This window comes from Canis lupus, chromosome 27, assembly GCF_011100685.1.
Source record: "Canis lupus familiaris isolate Mischka breed German Shepherd chromosome 27, alternate assembly UU_Cfam_GSD_1.0, whole genome shotgun sequence".
Taxonomy (NCBI): Eukaryota; Metazoa; Chordata; class Mammalia; order Carnivora; family Canidae; genus Canis; species Canis lupus.
This window is the reverse complement of record NC_049248.1, coordinates 15662620-15681782: the sequence shown is the minus strand read 5'-3', so window position 1 is coordinate 15681782 and position 19163 is coordinate 15662620. Positions and strand designations below refer to the sequence as shown.

General features: G+C 35.4%; 1 protein-coding gene across 2 annotated transcripts in view; it reads left to right on the top strand.

Annotated features, from left to right (window-relative positions):
- SLC15A5 (solute carrier family 15 member 5) overlaps positions 1–19163 on the top strand; it is an 81690-nt gene that overhangs the window by 33742 nt on the left and 28785 nt on the right. The window contains exon 6 of one of the 2 annotated variants that reach the window (XM_038576144.1): positions 11704–11892. The exons of the other annotated variant lie outside the window; for it this stretch is intronic. Coding sequence (XP_038432072.1) covers positions 11704–11892 — 189 coding nt within the window. The remainder of the gene's footprint in view (positions 1–11703; positions 11893–19163) is intronic. 2 annotated transcript variants of the gene reach the window in all.

Genomic DNA, 19163 nt, shown 5'->3' with positions numbered 1-19163 from the left:
AGAAATATCATGTAATGGTAACTTAATGTCTTATGGTCTACTTGAGAAGTAATTCCATTGAAATAGTCAGGGTCAGGCATCTAGAAAATTTTCTTCTCTTGGTTAACCCATTCTTATTCTTAATTCTTTCCTTTTAGAGATCTGTGGAGACCATGTAGCCTTTTAGTAACCTGTTATATATTTTTGGCTGTTTCTCTGTTTGTAGAAGTTACTTTTAAGGAACATACTTCTTGTTATTTACCAAAGCCATCAACCAGATTACCTCAGATCACATCACAGGATAGGTTTGTTTTTGGAAAGAATCCAAAATGACTACACTTGCCTCGGTGTACATTGCCATCTCCAAGTATAGAGGACCTTAGCAAATAACCTTTGTTGATATAGTTCTTAAGCCACTAACTTCAACATTATTTATTGTAAGAGATTTAGGCAAACCATAAATCTTACTAAGCTTTGAGAATCCTTAAATCTTAAAAAAGTACTTTTTGGTCTGCCACTGTAGAAATTCTAAAACCAGTATTTAGTGAATGCCCAACACTATTTCAAGATATAAACAAAAAGCAAGACATTGTACATGCCCTCAACAAGTACACTAGTTTTTAAGAGATTGATTTTATTTATTTATTTATTTATTTATTTATTTATTTATTTATTTATTTAATGAGAGAGAGCAAGCACACGCAGGAAGGGGCAGAGAGAGAGGGAGAGAATCTCATGCAGGCTCCATGCTGAGTGTGGAGCCTGATGCAGGGTTCAATCTCATGACCCTAAAATTATGACTTGAGTTGAGTTGAAACCAAGAGTGAAGGCTTACCCAAGTGAGCCACCCAGGAGCCCTCAGCAAGTACACTATTAAAACAGAGTGAATGTGGGAAAGAAGGGGGTAATTTATATTGCAAAATGGCAAAGACTTCAACAGTCGTGTACAGTATACTGGAAATCCAGTCTGGGCTCCCAAATTATGCTTAATTACTAATTTTTTTAATTGGGCCATTTTAGGAAAATATGCTATACAACATGGCTGAAAGAACTACATTAGAAGCCATTCCTGAGAATAAGATATCTTAAATTCATTTTAAATATGAGTTACTTTCTCTTGGACAGTTCTTCACTCTTACATATTTAAAATCATTTCTATTCTTTAAAAGGGGTATGTTTTTTATGGATGGAGGGAAGTTAGGCAGAGTTACCTGACATATCTCATTTATATGAACTAAATATTCCCCTTCAAGTTTGGTAACAGACTTGTTGGACAGGAAAAAGAAAAAACTAGACTCATTAAAAGAAAAAGAAAAAAAAGCTATGTTCCTCTGAGTACAGAATACTGAATTCAGTTGTTTCTAAGCCAGACTCCATTCATTTGTTCATTTACATACTTGTTCATTTATTTGCATAATATTTTGCTATGGGAATATAAAAAAAAGTGTGATGATATGCATCTTTTAAAACTAGATGTTTGCTTCAGTTCTCCATATTCTGCTTATGATTATGGAAGATTAACAAGTTTTATCAGGACATACAAGCACAAACAGGGTAGTTTTTTTGGTAGTAATTTACATAAGTGAATTAGTCCAATATTAAAATTTCCTTTTATGAGTTCCTAATTTGAACCTACGCACCTTCTTATCCTATTTAGCTTCATGATAAACCATCATTTAATAGATCAAAGGTCTCAAGAGAGACTAAGTGCCATTTGAATTCAAGTCATCTCATTCTAAGGCCATTGTATTATTATTATTATTATTATTATTATTATTATTATTATTTTACATACCAGTTATAAATAATTGTTAAGTTATAGCAGGTAAATAATTTATCATTGTTAATTGGAACCCTTACTATTTCTTGTTTTTTAAGATTTTATTTATTTATTTGAGACAGAGAGAGAGAGAGAGAGAGCGAGCACTCACTGAAGGAGGAGAAGCAGACTCCTCCCTGAGCAGAGAGCTCAATGTGAGGCCTAATGCTGGGCTCAGTTCCAGGACCCCGGGATCATGACCTGAGCCAAAGGCAGATGCTTAATAACTGAGACACCCAGGCACCTCCTTGCTATTTCTAATTAAGTCTATGAAATGAAGGGAAAAAAATCCTTTCATCACCACAAGGGACAGTTACGTTTGGACCTCCCCCCCCACACACACACAGTCTCTCTTCCACATTCATCTATTTCCCTCCCAGAAACTGTCATGTTTCAGGAGGCAGATGATGCAGACAGTGTAGATGCCTAGTGTTTGACATGGATAATCCCAGCCCAGGCCAAAAGTGAGGGTTGGTCAAACTACAAATTTAACAAAGGGAAAAATAAACTTACTTCTTCTATCTAGCTCATAAACAATGCAACGAAAGAAGGGTTTCTGATTCAAGATATGACAGTCTTGCATTTATCGCCTAAAGAAATCAAAAAGTATATCACAGTACCAACTATAAAATATCTCCAAACCCCCCAGAACTGTGGAAGGCCAAAGCTTGATATACTCAGACTTTTATAAAGACCAGTTTCCTAACATTACATGTGAACAGATTTATCTGTTTAAAAGTCAACCTTAATTCACCTAAAATCTAAAATCAGTGATATTGTGATTTATTCTCTGTCATAATTGGACATACTTCATTTTAGCCTTTTTCAGTTCAAAAATGTTTACATTATGAGTATTTCCTTTCCTTAGTGTTAATTAAAATCCTGCAGTATGTGGTATTTAGTGGTTTAGTGCTGACATACACAAGTATTAATCTGACTAAAATTAGCCTAATTAAGATTGTTATTAAGTCTTACATAAAGCAGAAGTGTATAACACAGTAGGTAGCAATTATCTTGGCTTTTAAATAACATTTAAATTGAAATGTGGATGAAGTACTTTCAAATATCTCACAGACCTTCCTCTTTAAAATAAAAACTTGAAAATTCACATTTTAACCCCATGTCCTTTATGATAAAGGGACAGCCAAGGTGTTGGTCACTTTTTACGAAACCAGTAACTATACTTGTTCTAAAAATTGACAGTGATAAAAGGTTCCTTTTTGAGAGAGCCTGGGTGGCTCAGTCGGTTAAGCAGCCAACTCTTGGTTTGGCTCAGGTCGTGAGCTTATGGAACAGGAGACTGAGCCCTGCCTGGGGCTCCACCCTCAGCATGGAGTCTACTTGAAGATTCTTTCCCTCTGCCCCTACTCCACTTGTGCATGTGCAAGTGTCCTCTCTCTCTCCTGAATAAATAAATAAATCTTTTTTAAAAAGGTTCCTTTTTTGATTTGAACCAAAGTGCTTGATAAACTAAAAATTGAGTCAGGGGTCCAATTACCTTCATTGCACATAGGATTATTTTAGCAAAACCACTCTTTTATTACTACAGTTTTAGAATTGATGCTTCCCCCCCCCCAAAGGATCACAGTGCATGCCCATTGAAAATACCCAATGAAGAAACTGTAAATACTAGTAAAAAAAAAAAGTAATGTGTAAATATCTCTCCTGAATCATTAATTCACTCAATTGTTGATTTGTTTCATTAAAGCATATCAATGTTCTCAAGTTCTTATTTTTAAGGTGGACATCAACAACAGATTAAACTTGAGGTAAAGTAGGCTATCTAGAACACCAACCGAAACAATAATTGATGTCTTATAGATACATTTGTGAATCTGATCTCTATGTAAATGTGTTACCTGCTCCATATTTAAAAATTAAAACACCAACTAAAGCTGACTATCCTGAAATGAGTTCCAGTGGTCTAAAGAGATACAAAAGATAGAATATGAATACCTCAATTCAAATATAGGAACACACTACTAATAGGAACAATAAAAGCAAAAAATATGCCATTCTTGTAGTGGGTAAGTAATATCTTCTGCAAGGTAGCAGATACATATGACAATAAAATCATAGCTGTCTCTGTGAGAGTGGTTTATGGACACCCATATACTCTTACATGAGCAAATTTTCTATTCTGGGAATTGGCCAAAATCATGGATCATTGCTCACTAGAATTTCATACTCACAGTTATATTATGTATCAGAAACTCATATATCAGAATACCCATTAAAAAATACCATAGTTTTCTCAGTCAGTAAATTTAACCAATAACTGAAGAATCTTAACATATCTATTTTTTAGTATTAGATTTTGTTTCAATATGAAATGGCAATATTTGAATAAATTCTGACTTTTCTTTATTTCATTGTGGTTTAATTTGGAAAATTATTACATGGCAGGGTAATAGAATAAACTATAAGAGCTTCAAGACTCTTATGGACTTGTCTACAACTACACAGCTGATATTAAAACATACATTATTTATCTGAATATAGTATCTCCTGTGGAACCATGTGCTTTATCTTGTAAATACAGATCTGCTGGAAGTTTAAAATGTGTACATTCTGATAAACTACACTCTGCTTTAGACGAGTTATGATCTCATAGAAGTTAAGAATAAAAGTGGAATGGATTAAATTTAGGTTGGAATCAAACTTTGTTTTGAATTTTAAGAAAGTCATTTTTCACTAGCATCAGAGTGCAGTAGCAAATAAAAAGCAAATGTAGTTATCTAGATCCTTCAGGTAAAAATATGCTTTGCCCTAAAATATCTGGGTAAATGAGTTAAATATTTGCGCTTCGCTTGAAATTGTCTAGAGAACCGTCTTTCATTGGATTTTGCTAGATTAGGTCTCATAGTGCTTTCTTCGAGAGTAGTACTTCTCAAAGTTTAATGTGTACAGGAATCTCTGAGGCTTATTGTTTAAATGCAGATCTGATTCATTCCTTCTAGGCTGGAGCTTGAGATTCTGCAGGGCTAGCAAGCTCCCAGGTGATACCTATGCTGCTGGATAGGGATTACAGTTGAGTATCCAGGACAAAGAGGCCATGAGACTGCTCTGTCATGTTTCATGCTTGTGTTCAGGCAGCAGGAGCCCAGAAAAACTGCCACAATTTCTCATGAGGTCAGAGCTAAAATTCAGGAGTAGGCAATAAAAGCTGATGGCTAAACCAGGGCCAAATCTGGCCCACCATTTGTTTTTACACTGCCAGCAAACTAAGAATTATTTTCACAGATGAACATTTGATCTGATGATAAGAAACAATAACTTTAAATACCAATAAACTGAAATTTCATCACCTCCCCAAAAGAATCATTATTTTGAATTTCATCAATCAAAAATTTGTGGAACATTCTATCTCTTGTTGCATAAATTACCTTCATATCTTCAAAATTTTGCCCTTTGTCCCACAAAATCTAAAATGTTTATTATTGGGCTTTAACAGAAAAAAATAGCAAATATCTTGTCTAAGCTTTTGCCTCTAATGCTACAAACTTTTCTGAATAAAAGATAACCTTGTTTAAATAGTACAAAGTGATAACCAAAAAAAGAGGGATGAAGAGGTGGAGGTGATGTTTTTTTTATCTAGATTACCCTAAATTAGTTAGGATGAAGGGCATCATAGAAGATTCTCATAGACTTCAAATTCTAAAACGAGACAGTTTGAGCACTTTCTTTACAGTTCATATGATTATCATGGACAAAATAGTTTGTGCAATTTGTACAACTTAATTTTTTTAAGATTTTATTTATTCATGAAAGACACAGAGAGAGGCAAAGACATAGGCAGAGGGAGAAGCAGGTTCCCTGCAGGAAGCCCAACGCGGGACTTGATCCCAGGACCCTCTGGATCATGCCCTGAGCCAAAGAGAGATGCTTAACCACTGAACTACCCAGGTGCCCCAGTACAACTTAATTTTTATATAATGCCTGAACACACCTGTATCAGTTTTCTCAGGCTGCCATAACTAAATACCACAGACTAGGTGGCTTAAACAACAGAATTTTTTTGGTCACCATTCTGGACAATAAAAGCCCAAGATCAAGGTGTAGGAAGACTAGGTTTTTCCTAAGGCTTTTCTTCTTGGCTTACAGGTGGCCATCTTCTCACTATGTCTTCACATGGCCTTTCCTCTGTGCATGCACAGACATGGTGTCTTTTCCTCTTCTTCTAAAGACACTATTGGATTAGAGCCCTACCCTTATGGCTTCATTTAACCTTAATTACCTCTCTAAAACCCTTGTCTTCAAATAGTGATGTTGGGGGTTAGAACTTCAATATATGTATTTTGAAAGAAACATAACTCAGTCCATAGCAACACCAAATATATGTATAAATCCATCTCTGAAATTGGGTGACATATTATAATGGATTGGCAGGATATTTTTTTCCTTTCTCAGCGATACATAAAAATGTATTTCTTCTTATAGTTGAATTCATCTTAGATTCAGGAAACATGTTAGGTTAGCAAACAAATAATTCTGAAAAATTCTGAAATTGTTTTCAAATTTTAAGTGTTATTTGTCTAAGTGAATACTGCTAAGTAATATGATTACTAAAATATTTTTATTTAGATCAGTGATAAGTTTTACATATATACACAAATACTATATTTATAAAGTAGATTATTTGTTATGTATAATATTTATTACAGATTATAAAATATAATTATATTTATTTAAAATATAGTATATAATATATAATAATTTATAACTTTTTGTGTGTGATAAGAAAGAACACAAGGTCTATCCTCTTAGTAAATTTCAAGTACACAATATTATTAACTATAGTCACTATGCTGTATGGTAGGTCTCCAGGACTTATTCATCTAGTATAACTGAAACTTCATACCCTTTGACTAACACTTCCCCATTTCTTACTCATCCTAGTCCCTGGCAACTCCATTCTATTCTCTGATTCTATGAGCTTGATTACTTGATATTCCATATGTAAGTGTTATCATGTAGTATTTGTCCTTCTGTGTCTGGCTTATTCTACTTACCATAATGTTTTCCAGCTTCATTCATATTATCACAAATGGCAGGATTTCTTTCTTTTTTAAGACCGAATAATATTCCATTGTATGTATATACCACCTTTTTTTTATTCATTCTTTATTCATTTGTCCATTCATCGACATTTAGTTTGCACCCATGTCTTGACTATTGTGAATAATGCTGCATTGAATATGGAAACACAGATATCTCAAGATCCTGATTTCGATTCCTTTGGATGCATACCCAGATTTGAGATTGCCAGATTACCTGGTAGCTCCTTATTTGATTTTTTTTAGAATATCTGTACTGTTTTCCATTGTGGCTACACCAATTTATACATCCCCACCAATAGTATGTATTAGAGTTCTTTCTCCACACCCCTACCAACACTTGTTATCTCTTGTTTTTCATAATAACCATCTTGACTGGTATAAGGTGATAGCTCATTGTGGTTTTGATTTGTTTTTGCCTGATGATTACTGATGCTGAGTACTTTTTCATATACCTGTTGACTATTTCCATGTATTCTTTGGAGAAGTGTCTATTCAGTTCCTTTGCCCATTTTCTACCAGATTTCTTGACACTGAGTTTTAGAAGTTCTCTATCTATTTTGACTATTACCTCTGTATCAGATACATGGTTTGCAAATACTTTCACTATTTTATAGTTTTCCTTTTCATTTTGTTTGCTATGCCAAACCTTTTTATTTTGTTGCAGTCCCCACTTGTCTATTTTTGCTATTTTTTTTTTTTGCCTTGTACTTTTGATGTCATATCCAAGAAATCATCACCAAGACCATTGCTTTTCCATGTTTTCTTCTAGGAGTTTTACAGTTACAGGCCATATGCTTAAGTTTTCAATCCATTTTCAGTTAATTTTTTGTACATATAAGAGTTCAATTCCATTTTTTTTGCATGTGAATATCCAGTTTTCCCAATTTGAGACTGTCCTGTCCCCATTGTGTATTTCTGGCACCTTTGTCGAAGATTATTTGACCGTATATGCATGGGTTTATTTCTGGGCTCTCTATTCTGTTCCATTGGTCTATATGCCTGTTTTTACACCACTACCATACTGTTTTTGTTATTGTACATTTGTAATATTTTTCAAAATCAAGAAGTGTGATGCCTCCAGTGTTGTTCTTGCTTAAAACTGCTTTCGCTATTTGGGATCTTTTGTGTTTCCACATGAATTTTAGAATTGTTGACTTCAATATCTGTAAAAAAGATGTCACTGGGATTTTAATAGAGATTGAATTGAACCTGTAGATCACTTTGAGTAATATGGATATCTTAACAATATTAATTCTTCTAATCCATGAACATATGATGTCTATTTATACCTAATTTAATTTTTTGATCCATGTTTTAGAGTTTTCAGTTTACAAGTCTTTTGTCATCTTGGTTAAATTCATTCCAAAGTATCTTATTCTTCTTGTTGCTATTGTAAATGGGATCATTCTCTTAATTTCCTTTTTGAATAGTTCATTCTTGTGTATAGAAATACACGTGATTTTTCATGTTGATTTTGTATAATGAAACTTTACTGAATTTGTTGATTAGTTCTCACAATTTTTTGTATGTATTCCTTAGTATTTTCTGTGTCAGATCATGTCATCTGCAAACAAATTATTTACTTCTTCTTTCCTGCTCTGGACACCTTTTATTTCTTCTTTTTTCCTAATTGTTCTGGTTAGGACTTCCAATTGTATGCTGGATATCAATAGCAAGTGTGGGCCAGTAAAAAGTAGGGGAAAATATTTCAGAAGAACAAAGCAAAGACTCTAAGATGGGAAAAAATTTAAGGTCATCAAGAAAAACCAAAAAAATGTGTCTGAGAAATGGTCCAAAAGGAGAAAGTAGCAAGCAATTAGAGTGAAATGATAAGCACAGGCAAGATCATAAAGGCCAATTTAAAGATTTGGGATTTCATCTTATCATATGGAAATCCATAGAAGAAATTTAGCAGAAGAGTAACATTGAATTTGCATTTATATAAGATCTCCCTGAGTCTTAGGTACTTAATAGGGTACAGGTGGATAAGAATGAAAAATGGAAGACACATAGTCTGGGTTAAAAATAATAATGACTTGGACTAGAATGATGACAGTAGGCTATAAAGTGAAGCAGGTTAATTCACAATATATTTTGAAATAGAACCCGGAAAACTGAATAATATATTTGGAGATAGGAGGAAAGACAGAGGACCCTTGATTTCTGCCTTGAGCATGTGAAGGTACTGGAGGAGATGGGGAAGAGTGAAGAAGAAGTAGGGGAAAGATCAAAAGTTCTGTTTTGTGTAATCACTTCTTTGAAAACTTCCCTTAGAGATTACTTGTATTTCTGACCTCTTTCCATGGTTTTAGCTCTTTTTCTTGCCCCAAATGTAAATACGTTGAAAGACATTTCTAAATGTTCTCTTCACTCACTCCCCATCATTTTTTAATTTCACCTGACCTTAAATTTCCATTCCATGTAGATGATTCATTAATCTTCATCTCTTGACTCAACCAGTATTCTGACCCATGATTCACATTTTCAAGTGTTTTCTGAGTACTTCTCTTTGAATTATCTCTTTGTGCCTCTACCTCAACTCAAAATCAAATTCATTTTCTCCCTATCATGGGTCTTACTGATATTATGGGTAGTACCATCTTTCCAGTCAGCTAGACTTACACTCAACATTAACATCTGCTTCCTCCTTGCTCTTGCTGTGGTTTTATCAGTGGAATCTATTGCATCTTATGTTTATATTCTCTGTTTCCTGGAAGTGGGAGCCCTGACTGTAACTTAAGCCCCCATTATACTATATCAAGATTTTTAACTTTCTATCTTCCTACCTCCACTACCTCTCCCATTCTATCAACCAGCACATAGCCTTAAGAGCAATCATCCTGAATGACAGTTCTAATCATTTCACTTGTGTCTCACATCTTCAGTGATTCCATTATCTTCAGAGCAATTTACAAATTCCTTAAAAATATATTAAATGCCTCTTATGATCTGACCTCAATCTATCTCATCCCCTGATTCCCAAATAACTTGTTTCTCACTATTCTGAAAATCTGTCTGAATCTTTCACAAGTCTGTTTTTGCTCATGCCAATGATACTACCTTCACCTCTCTATATGGACACTCTTCTTTTTTTAAAGCATAAAATTATTTTTCTCATCTCCCCAGATAGAAATAAGTTCTTCTTCTTAGATTCCCCAATAGAATATGAGTTGGCAATGACTGAGAACAGATATTTTTTAATCTTATATCTCCAACTATGCCTAACATACTGCCTTGCATACAGCAGGAAGAGAGTAAATAGTAAATTGAAATGACATATTAGCTCTTTTTGGTAAGTCTATAATGTGCCAAGTAATCTAAATAAATGCAAGTTTGTGATAAATGTGATCTTAAAAGTAGATAATATTGAAACTCAAATTTTTAAACGAGGTGTTTAAAGAACCAAAATCTCTACCCCACTATCTATGAGCCTTTATGGAAACTAATTTAAAATAATTAAAAACTCCTCCAATTTTCTGTTATTCAGAAATTTCTGTTATTCCTCCTTTTTTATACCATCTATTTCTTAGAGACCCAGTAAAGAGCAGACCTTACAGATGCATTTAAATACTGAGATATAATCAAAAAATTTACCTACCAGTTTCTCTATCAACCAAAACAAACACTAAGCTATTTAAACATTAGATTGATTTTTTTGAATTGAAAGCTTTGCCTTATCTGAAATTTTATGCAAGTTAGCAAAATGTGACTATCTCTAAATTTCAAGTAAATTCCATCAACCTCAAGTTTGCCTCTGTTTAAACGATGGGATTAAGTCCAGTATATATGAATGATAAATTGAGGAATGGAATGGTTACAGTGGATATAAACTATAAAAAAATCATAACAAAATCCCTACTCATTTTCAACCAAAATTTTTAGATAATTCCTCAAGAGTGAAAGGGGAGATGCCTGGGTGGCTCAGCGGTTGAACATCTGCCTTTGGCTCAGGGCGTGATCCCAGGGTCCCCAGGATCGAGTCCCACATCAGGCTCCCTGCAAGGAGCCTGCTTCTCCCTTTGCCTATGTCTCTGCTTTCTCTCTGTGTCTCTCATGAATAAATAAATAAAATCTTTAAAAAATTAAATTCAAAAAAGAGTAAAAGGAAAAGAAGAGCTAGACCAGTTTTTTCATAATTGCCTCCATTTATACTCTTTATCTGGTTAATTCACCTTTACTATTTTTTTCTAAACAAAAGTTTCTAGTCTTTAATTCTCTAATGGCTGCTTTACTTCTGCAAAGATTAGAGAAATGTCAGAAAACTGAAGACAGATTATGTCAAACCATTTTTAAATGATTAAAATCTTATGAAGAGACTTTATTTTAAATTTCTCTCAAATTATTTTTGACTAATATAATATCAAAAATAATATATCTTATCTGAGGACAAAATTCAAAACTATTGCTTTACTTTCAATAATTGCTCCCTATTGCTACCAGGAGCTGTTATAATAATACCAGTACAGTATCTTATTTAAATCTCATAGTGACCCTACAAGGTAAGCATCATTAACCCCACCATAGAGTTGAGGAAAGTGATCATGAGGCTAACTAACGTTCCAGAGGCCCTCTAAGCAGTAAGTCAGGAAATAAGGAGTAGGTGCAGCTGTTTCTGAGAGACTAGAGTAGAAGTACAGGAAAGTCATATAACACAGCTAGCTGGCATCTGGATATTTCCAAGGCAAAAAAATATTGAGGAAACGTCCCCTAGTATCAATGTGAAAGAAATGCTGTGGTCTATTACACTGATTTGGGACTTTTTCTTTCTTTCTTTCTTTCTTTCTTTCTTTCTTTCTTTCTTTCTTTCTTTCTTTCTTTTTCTTTGTCTGCATTATTTTCCTTCAGTCGCTGGAAATCTTTCTGCTGCATTGTCTGTGATGGTCGCTGGCTTCTTTGAAATACACAGAAAACACTTCCCTCCAGTGGAGCAGCCTCTTTCAGGCAAAGTCCTCACCGTTTCTTCCATGCCCTGTTTTCACCTGGTTCTTCAGTACATTTTACTTGGAGTGGCTGAAACACTGGTCAACCCAGCCTGTGAGTAACGATTTCACCACCTCATGTAAGAACACACTAAGTCTTTATACAGAACACATCACCTCAAGCGGTTGGCGACCTATTCACTCCCTGGAGATTTCCCACAATGCTTCAGAACAACCTATTAATCACTCTCATTTTTAAAAAATGCTTAATTTCTCTTCATTCCTCTGCCAGATGCAGAACAATTATTAATTCTACCTGAAAGTAGATGGAAGGAAAGATTTACGAACTTAAAAGCAGTAACTATTTGGTCAAATACACAAGGGGAGGAAAAAACTGCTAAAACATAGAAGACAAATCCAGTATACTCAGATAAAAACTCTCCTCTCTTTCTTCTTCCACCTCCCACCCTCTCACTCATACATAAATTCACATATATATAGTCCTTCCAAAATGACATTTATAATGTACTCTGAGAGTGTATAAACATGCAAATGAAATGAAAATTTGAGCCAATTTTCCAGATAACTCAATGTCTTTAAATTAAGTTACACTAAATTAAGTGTGATCACTGGTGTTTTATAAGATGGGTTCAAAATAACTTTATTAAATATCAAGGGTTTTCTGGATTATCTAGATAGCTGATATTAATTAAACTAGCCACTTTACAATTCATCAAGATAGTTCAGTGATTCTTGCTATACAACGGAGTGTGTGTGTGTGTGTGTGTGTGTATTTATTAGAGTAATCTATTGCATCTTATTTTTTACCTTCGTTATATTTCCCTGCAGTAAGAGGGATTATAACTGATTATAACTTATTATACTTCATCAAGATTGCTTTTTGGTTCCTATATTCCTACCTCCACTATATCTCTCATGCTACCAACCAGCACATGATCTTTAGAGCAATCATCCAAAATGACAGTTCTGATCATTTCACTTGTCTAAAATCTTCAATTATTCTATTATTTTTCCAAATTCCTTAACTATATATATTTAGTAAAGATACATATATATGCACATATATATATATACATATATATGATACCAAAGCAATTCATTGAATAAGGTAAAAATAAAATCAATTAATAGAGTTTGTGTGGGATGTGATATCTGTCACCCCACTGATCCTCAGGGTTGATCTGGCTGATCAGGCTGACTAGACAGGTGTCCTCTTCCTCCCTCAATGCTTCATGTGTGTCTCTCCCAAAGCTGCACACTCAGTGGAAAAAGATGATTTTCCGCACAGAGGAGAAGCATTCTTCAGTCAAGGGTATGTGAGTAGCTGCGTGCCTATGCTAGCACCTCCAAACAAGCTCTCAGCATACATTCATAGGACAATGTAGGGTAGTCAAGCTTCCAATGCTCCAGACACATCTAAATGAGGTGCTGCATGTGGCAGTCTGACTTTCAAAAAGCGAGAAGAAGAAAAGAAAAGAAAAGAAAAAAAAGAAAAGAAAAGAAAGAAAAGAAAAGAAAAAAAGAAAAGAAAAAGAAAGTTTATGGGACTATAATCATATATGTGTGTTAGACTTCTTTTTAAAAAGATTTATTTATTTAGTTTGGATGGGGTCAGGGGGCAGAGGGAGAGGAAGATAGAATATCAAGCAGACTCCCTGCTAAGTGTGGCACCCGACTTAAGGCTTGATCATGACCTGAGCTGAAATCAAGAGTCAGATGCTTAACTGACTGAGCCACTCAGGTGTCCTGTATTTGACTTCTTTTTATATTTTTAAATCCTTCCATTCAATACATATTATATAGGTAAATTGTTTTATGAGATTCTTTGATGTTGATGTCACTGTTTGATAATACAAGAAATAAAAGAGAACTATAAAAGAACACCACTACACAAATGTTTGTGACTTCCCTGACATCGTTTCTAGAAAATTGTTGGAGGTAGCCAAAATTTTGTAGGTTAGAAATGAAGCATGGGAATGAATGCAGATGATTAGTGAATAAAGTCAGAAAATTCCCAGCAATCTTAACAATAGTGATTCAACGTACAAAAGTCAGAGAAGTACTTACAACCATAGACAATTAAAAAGGTATATCATGTAATATAAACCTCTTAGTCTACCCTTCCCTGATTTACCCATCAGGAAATTGACATCCAACTAAGTCAATTGTCTTATCTGCTATATAGGTCATGGGGTAGGGACCAGAAGATTGTTTTGATTTCCAGCTGTGACTCTTACTACATTTGTGACCTTAAGAATTCATGTAACATCTAAGCTTCATCTTTCTGATCTTTAAAATGGAAATAATTGAAATTCTCTATATCACAGCATGAGTGTAAGAATCAATGGGAATGGGGACTGCTCCATGAAAATTAAATGACAACATGTGAAAGGGTGTTTTGAACTGTAAATTCAACAATTACTCGAACCTCCCACCCACCCTCCCAAAAAAAGAATTACTCTTCTGGGAGGCAGTACAGCATACTGGTTAATATCTATGGTCTTAAAGTCAGACAAATCCAAGTTTAAACCCAGTTGTGCCTTGACTAAGTGTGTGACTCTACACAAATTATTCTGCATTTCTGAGCCTTTCTCATCACCTATAAAATGGGGAAGATTGTTGACAGGACTGTGTGAAGTACTTTATGTAGAAGAAAAAGTAGAGTACCTAGTATATAGATAGCACTGAATAATTATCAGCTATAATGTGTGCTGCTATTATTATTCTAATCTTTCACATGAATTAATAGGGGAAGACTCAGAATTCAAGCCCAGATGTCCTGCTCATACCTCTTTCTACCACACCTATCACCACCTGAACACTGGTGGTGTGAGTGAAATTGTGTCTTTCTCACGTGAGTCATCCTAAATCCCTTTTTTCTCCTTACTTCTCACATCCAATCCAAAAAGACTCAGTCTTTACTCTGCAATATAATATAAATCTGGCCATGTCTCACTATCTTCTTTGCTATTCACTTAGTCTACGTAGTCACCATTATCTCATCAATTCAATCAGAGCCTACTGACTCATCTCTCTGCTTCTTCTTCTGCCCCAGGAGTTCATTCTCTTCAAAACAGGCATCATGTTCTTTCCAAAAGAAGTCCTATCATTCCCCTGCTTCAAATTTCTCAATAGAATTTTGAAATTAATACCTTAAATGGTGAATAAGACTGCCCATGATTTGGCCTCTTGTACTGCTCCAACTACATTTTATAACATTATTCCTTCTGACTACTCCACTAGAAATTTGATGATCTTCATTCTGTGTTTCTAAAGTGTCAAACTTACTTTTGTCCCAAGGCCTTTGTGTTTATTCTTCTCTCTGCCTACAATTTCCTTTCCTCTATTTTCAAGTGTCTGGCTTCTTCTCAGCATCAAATTTTCTCAAAGATTATCTCTTCAGAGAGGCTGTCCAGGTGATCCTATCACTTTCACTCCATTACCCTGTTCCATTTTTTCTAATAGCACTTGTCAGGACCCACAATTATCTTATTTATATGTGTATGTTTACTGCCTGCCTCTCACCATGTGAATGTACAATCTTTAAGCAAAGATTCTTATCCTTATTGTCCATCCTTAAGTTATGAAGTTCTTTCTCCCTTAAAAGTGCATGTACAGGGAAAATTATTAATAAATATACTGAATAAGCAAATGAATTGATAAAATTTATAGCTATTTCTATGTGAGTATAATAAAAATATATCATTCAAATTACTGACAATGACCCACAGTGATGGCACTGAGCAAGAGGGTACAGTGGATTACTCCCAAATTTCAGGGATATTGTTTACTGTACTAAGTCATATCATATCTTAGAGATGATCTACAAGAAAAAAAATGGAAAACTTTTCAAATTATGTCTTAGTTATAGCAATGTATACCCCAGCTATCTGATAACCTGTGTTTGTTTTATTTATTCAAAAGATACTGTGTTGGTATCTACAATATGCTTGGTACTACTCTAGAACCTTAAGGCACATCAATTTAAAGAAAATTCTGCCATTGTAGAACCTACATTCTACCAAAGGGAGAAAGGTAAATGATAAGTGTAATAAATAATTAAATTACAGAACATGTTGGGTGATGAGTACTCTAGAAAAAGAAAAGATAGGGCAGGACTGTATTGCCTAGCATAGGGGGCAGCAGGTTGCAGCATTAAAGGATGGATAGGATAGACCTCAATGAGATACTACTTAGGCAAAGCCTCAAAAAAGTTGAGGGAATCAACCACATGGATATCTGGAAAGAACATTACTGTTAGCAGGGGAGTTACTAAATGCAAAGATGGAAATATACCTGACAATGTAGTGTAAGAGGTCTTGTGCAGTTGGAGGAGAGTGAAGAAGAGAGAAACTAGTAAGAGATGAGTCAGAGTGGCCACTGTAAAGACTCTGACTTGGGCTCTGAGTGAAGCAGGAAAAGGAATGACATGCTATTACTTACTTACACTTTTTAAAAAATATTTCTGAAGATATTTAATCTGCCTTCTTCATTTCATGTTCCACACATACATAGAAAAGTAGCAGTTGGTTACCATCCTTACAAAGTTCCAGCAAGCATCACTGTATAAAACTATAGGTTGTAATTGTGTACATGTAGACTCTAAAGAATTTCAAACATTTCCAGTCTTCCAGTTCTCCTTTCTGCTCCTCATCTCTTCCCACTCACACGTTGATCTTCCTTACTTTTCACTGTTGAACCAGTATTTGAAATATTTAGTCAGTATTTTCTCCTTTTCCAATGACTTCCATGCCTGATAACTACTTCCCTTGATCTGGAGGCAATTTCTGCGCTCTGTTTACCCCATGGTGTACTTTTCTAGGCTTCACAAATGAAGTCAAGTCCTACTTTATACAGCAAAAGGCCAGAAGAAAATTCTCCAAAGAGAACTGGTATAATCTTATTCTGAAAAGGATGTTACAGATTATTTTCAGTTACTTACACTTTTTTTATTAAAGATTTTATTTATTTATTTATTCACGAGAGACAGAGAGAGAGAGAGAGAGGCACAGAGACACAGGCAGAGGGAGAAGCAGACTCCATGCAGAGAGCCTGATGTGGGACTCAATCCTGGGTCTCCAGGATCATGCCCTAGGCTGAAGGCGGTGCTAAACTGCTGAGCCACCTGGGCTGCCCAGTTACTTACACTTTTAAAGAACCCTTCTCTCTGCTGTGGAGAATATACTACCCTGAGGAAAAGGACAGATTAAGAATATACTACAGTGAAGAAAATGATAGAAGATAGGTGAATTAAGGAAAGAAAAATGAGTGCTTCAGACCAGGATGGTATCAGTGTGGGTGGTGAGAATAATCCAAGCTTAGTTATATTTTGAGGAAGGAACAATAGGGTATGAGAAAAAGAGAAGAGTTAATGATGACATCAAGGTTTATGGCGTGAGCCTCTGGAAGGATGGAGTTGCCATCTTCAGAGAGACAAAAGACTACAGGTGGAAGAAGCTTTGGGGAAAAGATCATCAAGTTTAGTTTTGGACCTGAATAAGATGTCAGATAGAGGTTGACAAGTAGGGAATTGGATTCCAAGTCTATAATTTCATATTAAGTTAGGGGATATATGCAAATCTGAGAGACACAAGCTTATCGATGGTATTTAAAGCAATGGGATTAGTTGAGATCACCAAGGGAGTCAGGGACATTAGGAGTTGGTGTTATACAAAGAAGAGGATGCAGGAACTCAACCCTGAAGCACATCATCAAGACATTAGAAGAAGATGAGAAATTTTCAAAGAGAGAACTGAAGTGACAAGCAAAAAAAAAAACAAAAAAGCAAAACCAAGAGAGCAGTATCTTAGAAGTCATATGAAAAAGTGATATCAAGGAGGAAGGAGTGTTCATCAAATGTTGCTAATACATCCAACAAGACTAGGACTGAGAATTGACTATCTGACTGAGCAATATGGCAGTTATTGGTGGTTTGGAAAGGAGCTTTCTTATGTGGGATGTGGGAATGCACAAAAGCCTGCTTAGAATGAGTTTAAGGGATAATGGGAGGAGAAGTATTGTAGATGATTCATGTGAAGAATTTTGCTGCAAAAGAGAATAAAGGAATGGGACAGTAGCTGACAAAGTAATGGAGTTAAGAATGAGTTTTTTATATCTGTATAAGGAAGGAAAGTGAATGGTATCATACAGCACATTGGTGGGAATGATTCAAAAGAAAGAGAAAGAGAAAAATAAGAGAGAGAGGGAAAATTAATAGTATTAGAGTGGGGGAAATCACTGCAGGGAGAGAGGTTGAGATCTAAATTACAAGTTGAGAATGTGGCTGTAAGTAGTAGCAAGGATGCTTCATTAATGCTAACAGTTTGGAGGACAGAGTATATAGGTGCAGGAACTTCTGTGTACATAAATAGGTGTGGAGATTCATATGGAAACTCCCCGATGGCTGATTGAAGTAAGATGTAAGGCCATGAGCTTTGAGTGAAGATATGGCTGTACGGGGGGGGGGGGGGGGGGGGGTTGTTGAAGAGAAAGGAGAGGTATGAAATTGTTGTCTAATATGAGAGAATGAATGAGCCAGGAAGATATGGAACATTGCTAGGGAGCAACAAGAGACCATTTGATTGTGGTCAGGAATTTAAAATGAGTTGGTCAACATGGTTATGCGTTCTTCTTCCAGAAATATTGAGCAGCATGGATCTAGGGGCAGGGATGGCAGAGCGTGAATTTTTTGGCCAATCAATTTCCAGAAAGCAAGAGAAAGGCAAGGGAAAGAGGGTATGTGAAAGAGTATCATCATAGCAATTGACTGTGGAACTTAACTTGGCTAAGAAGAGGAATAGGATCATAGAGGCATGAAAGAGGTGAGCATAAGGAAAGGAGCGATGGAGTGAAGGCCCTGAAGGAGTCTAAACACCTTTGTGGTTGAGCAGCAGTTAACTGGGAAGACAGAAAGTTGTAGTTAGTGGGGGATGCACAAAGTTGAGATTGTGGAGCATTTACAATTACTGGTCTAGGGCATGGGTCAGCAAATGTCTTCTGAAAAGTGTCAGATAGTAAATAGATTTTTCACACCAGGCAGACAGTCTCTGTTACAACCACTCAACTCTGTCATTGTGGTGTACGAGAAGTCATAGACACATAGATAATGAATGGGTGTGCCTGTGTTCCAATAAAACTTTCTTTATAAACACCTGGCAGGCTGAACCTTACCTGATGGTAGTTCACCAAGTCCTGGTCTGCTGGCCTGGGGGCCAACCAAGGTTTAGGGTGTGAGCATGGTAATGAGCGGCTAAGGTAGTGTTGAGGACAGGGACATTAGAAAGAAGGTCAAGGGACTGAGAAACCAAGAGCTGGCAGGATGCAAGTTTAGAAGGATGATCTTTATACATAATTGTCAGGAACTAA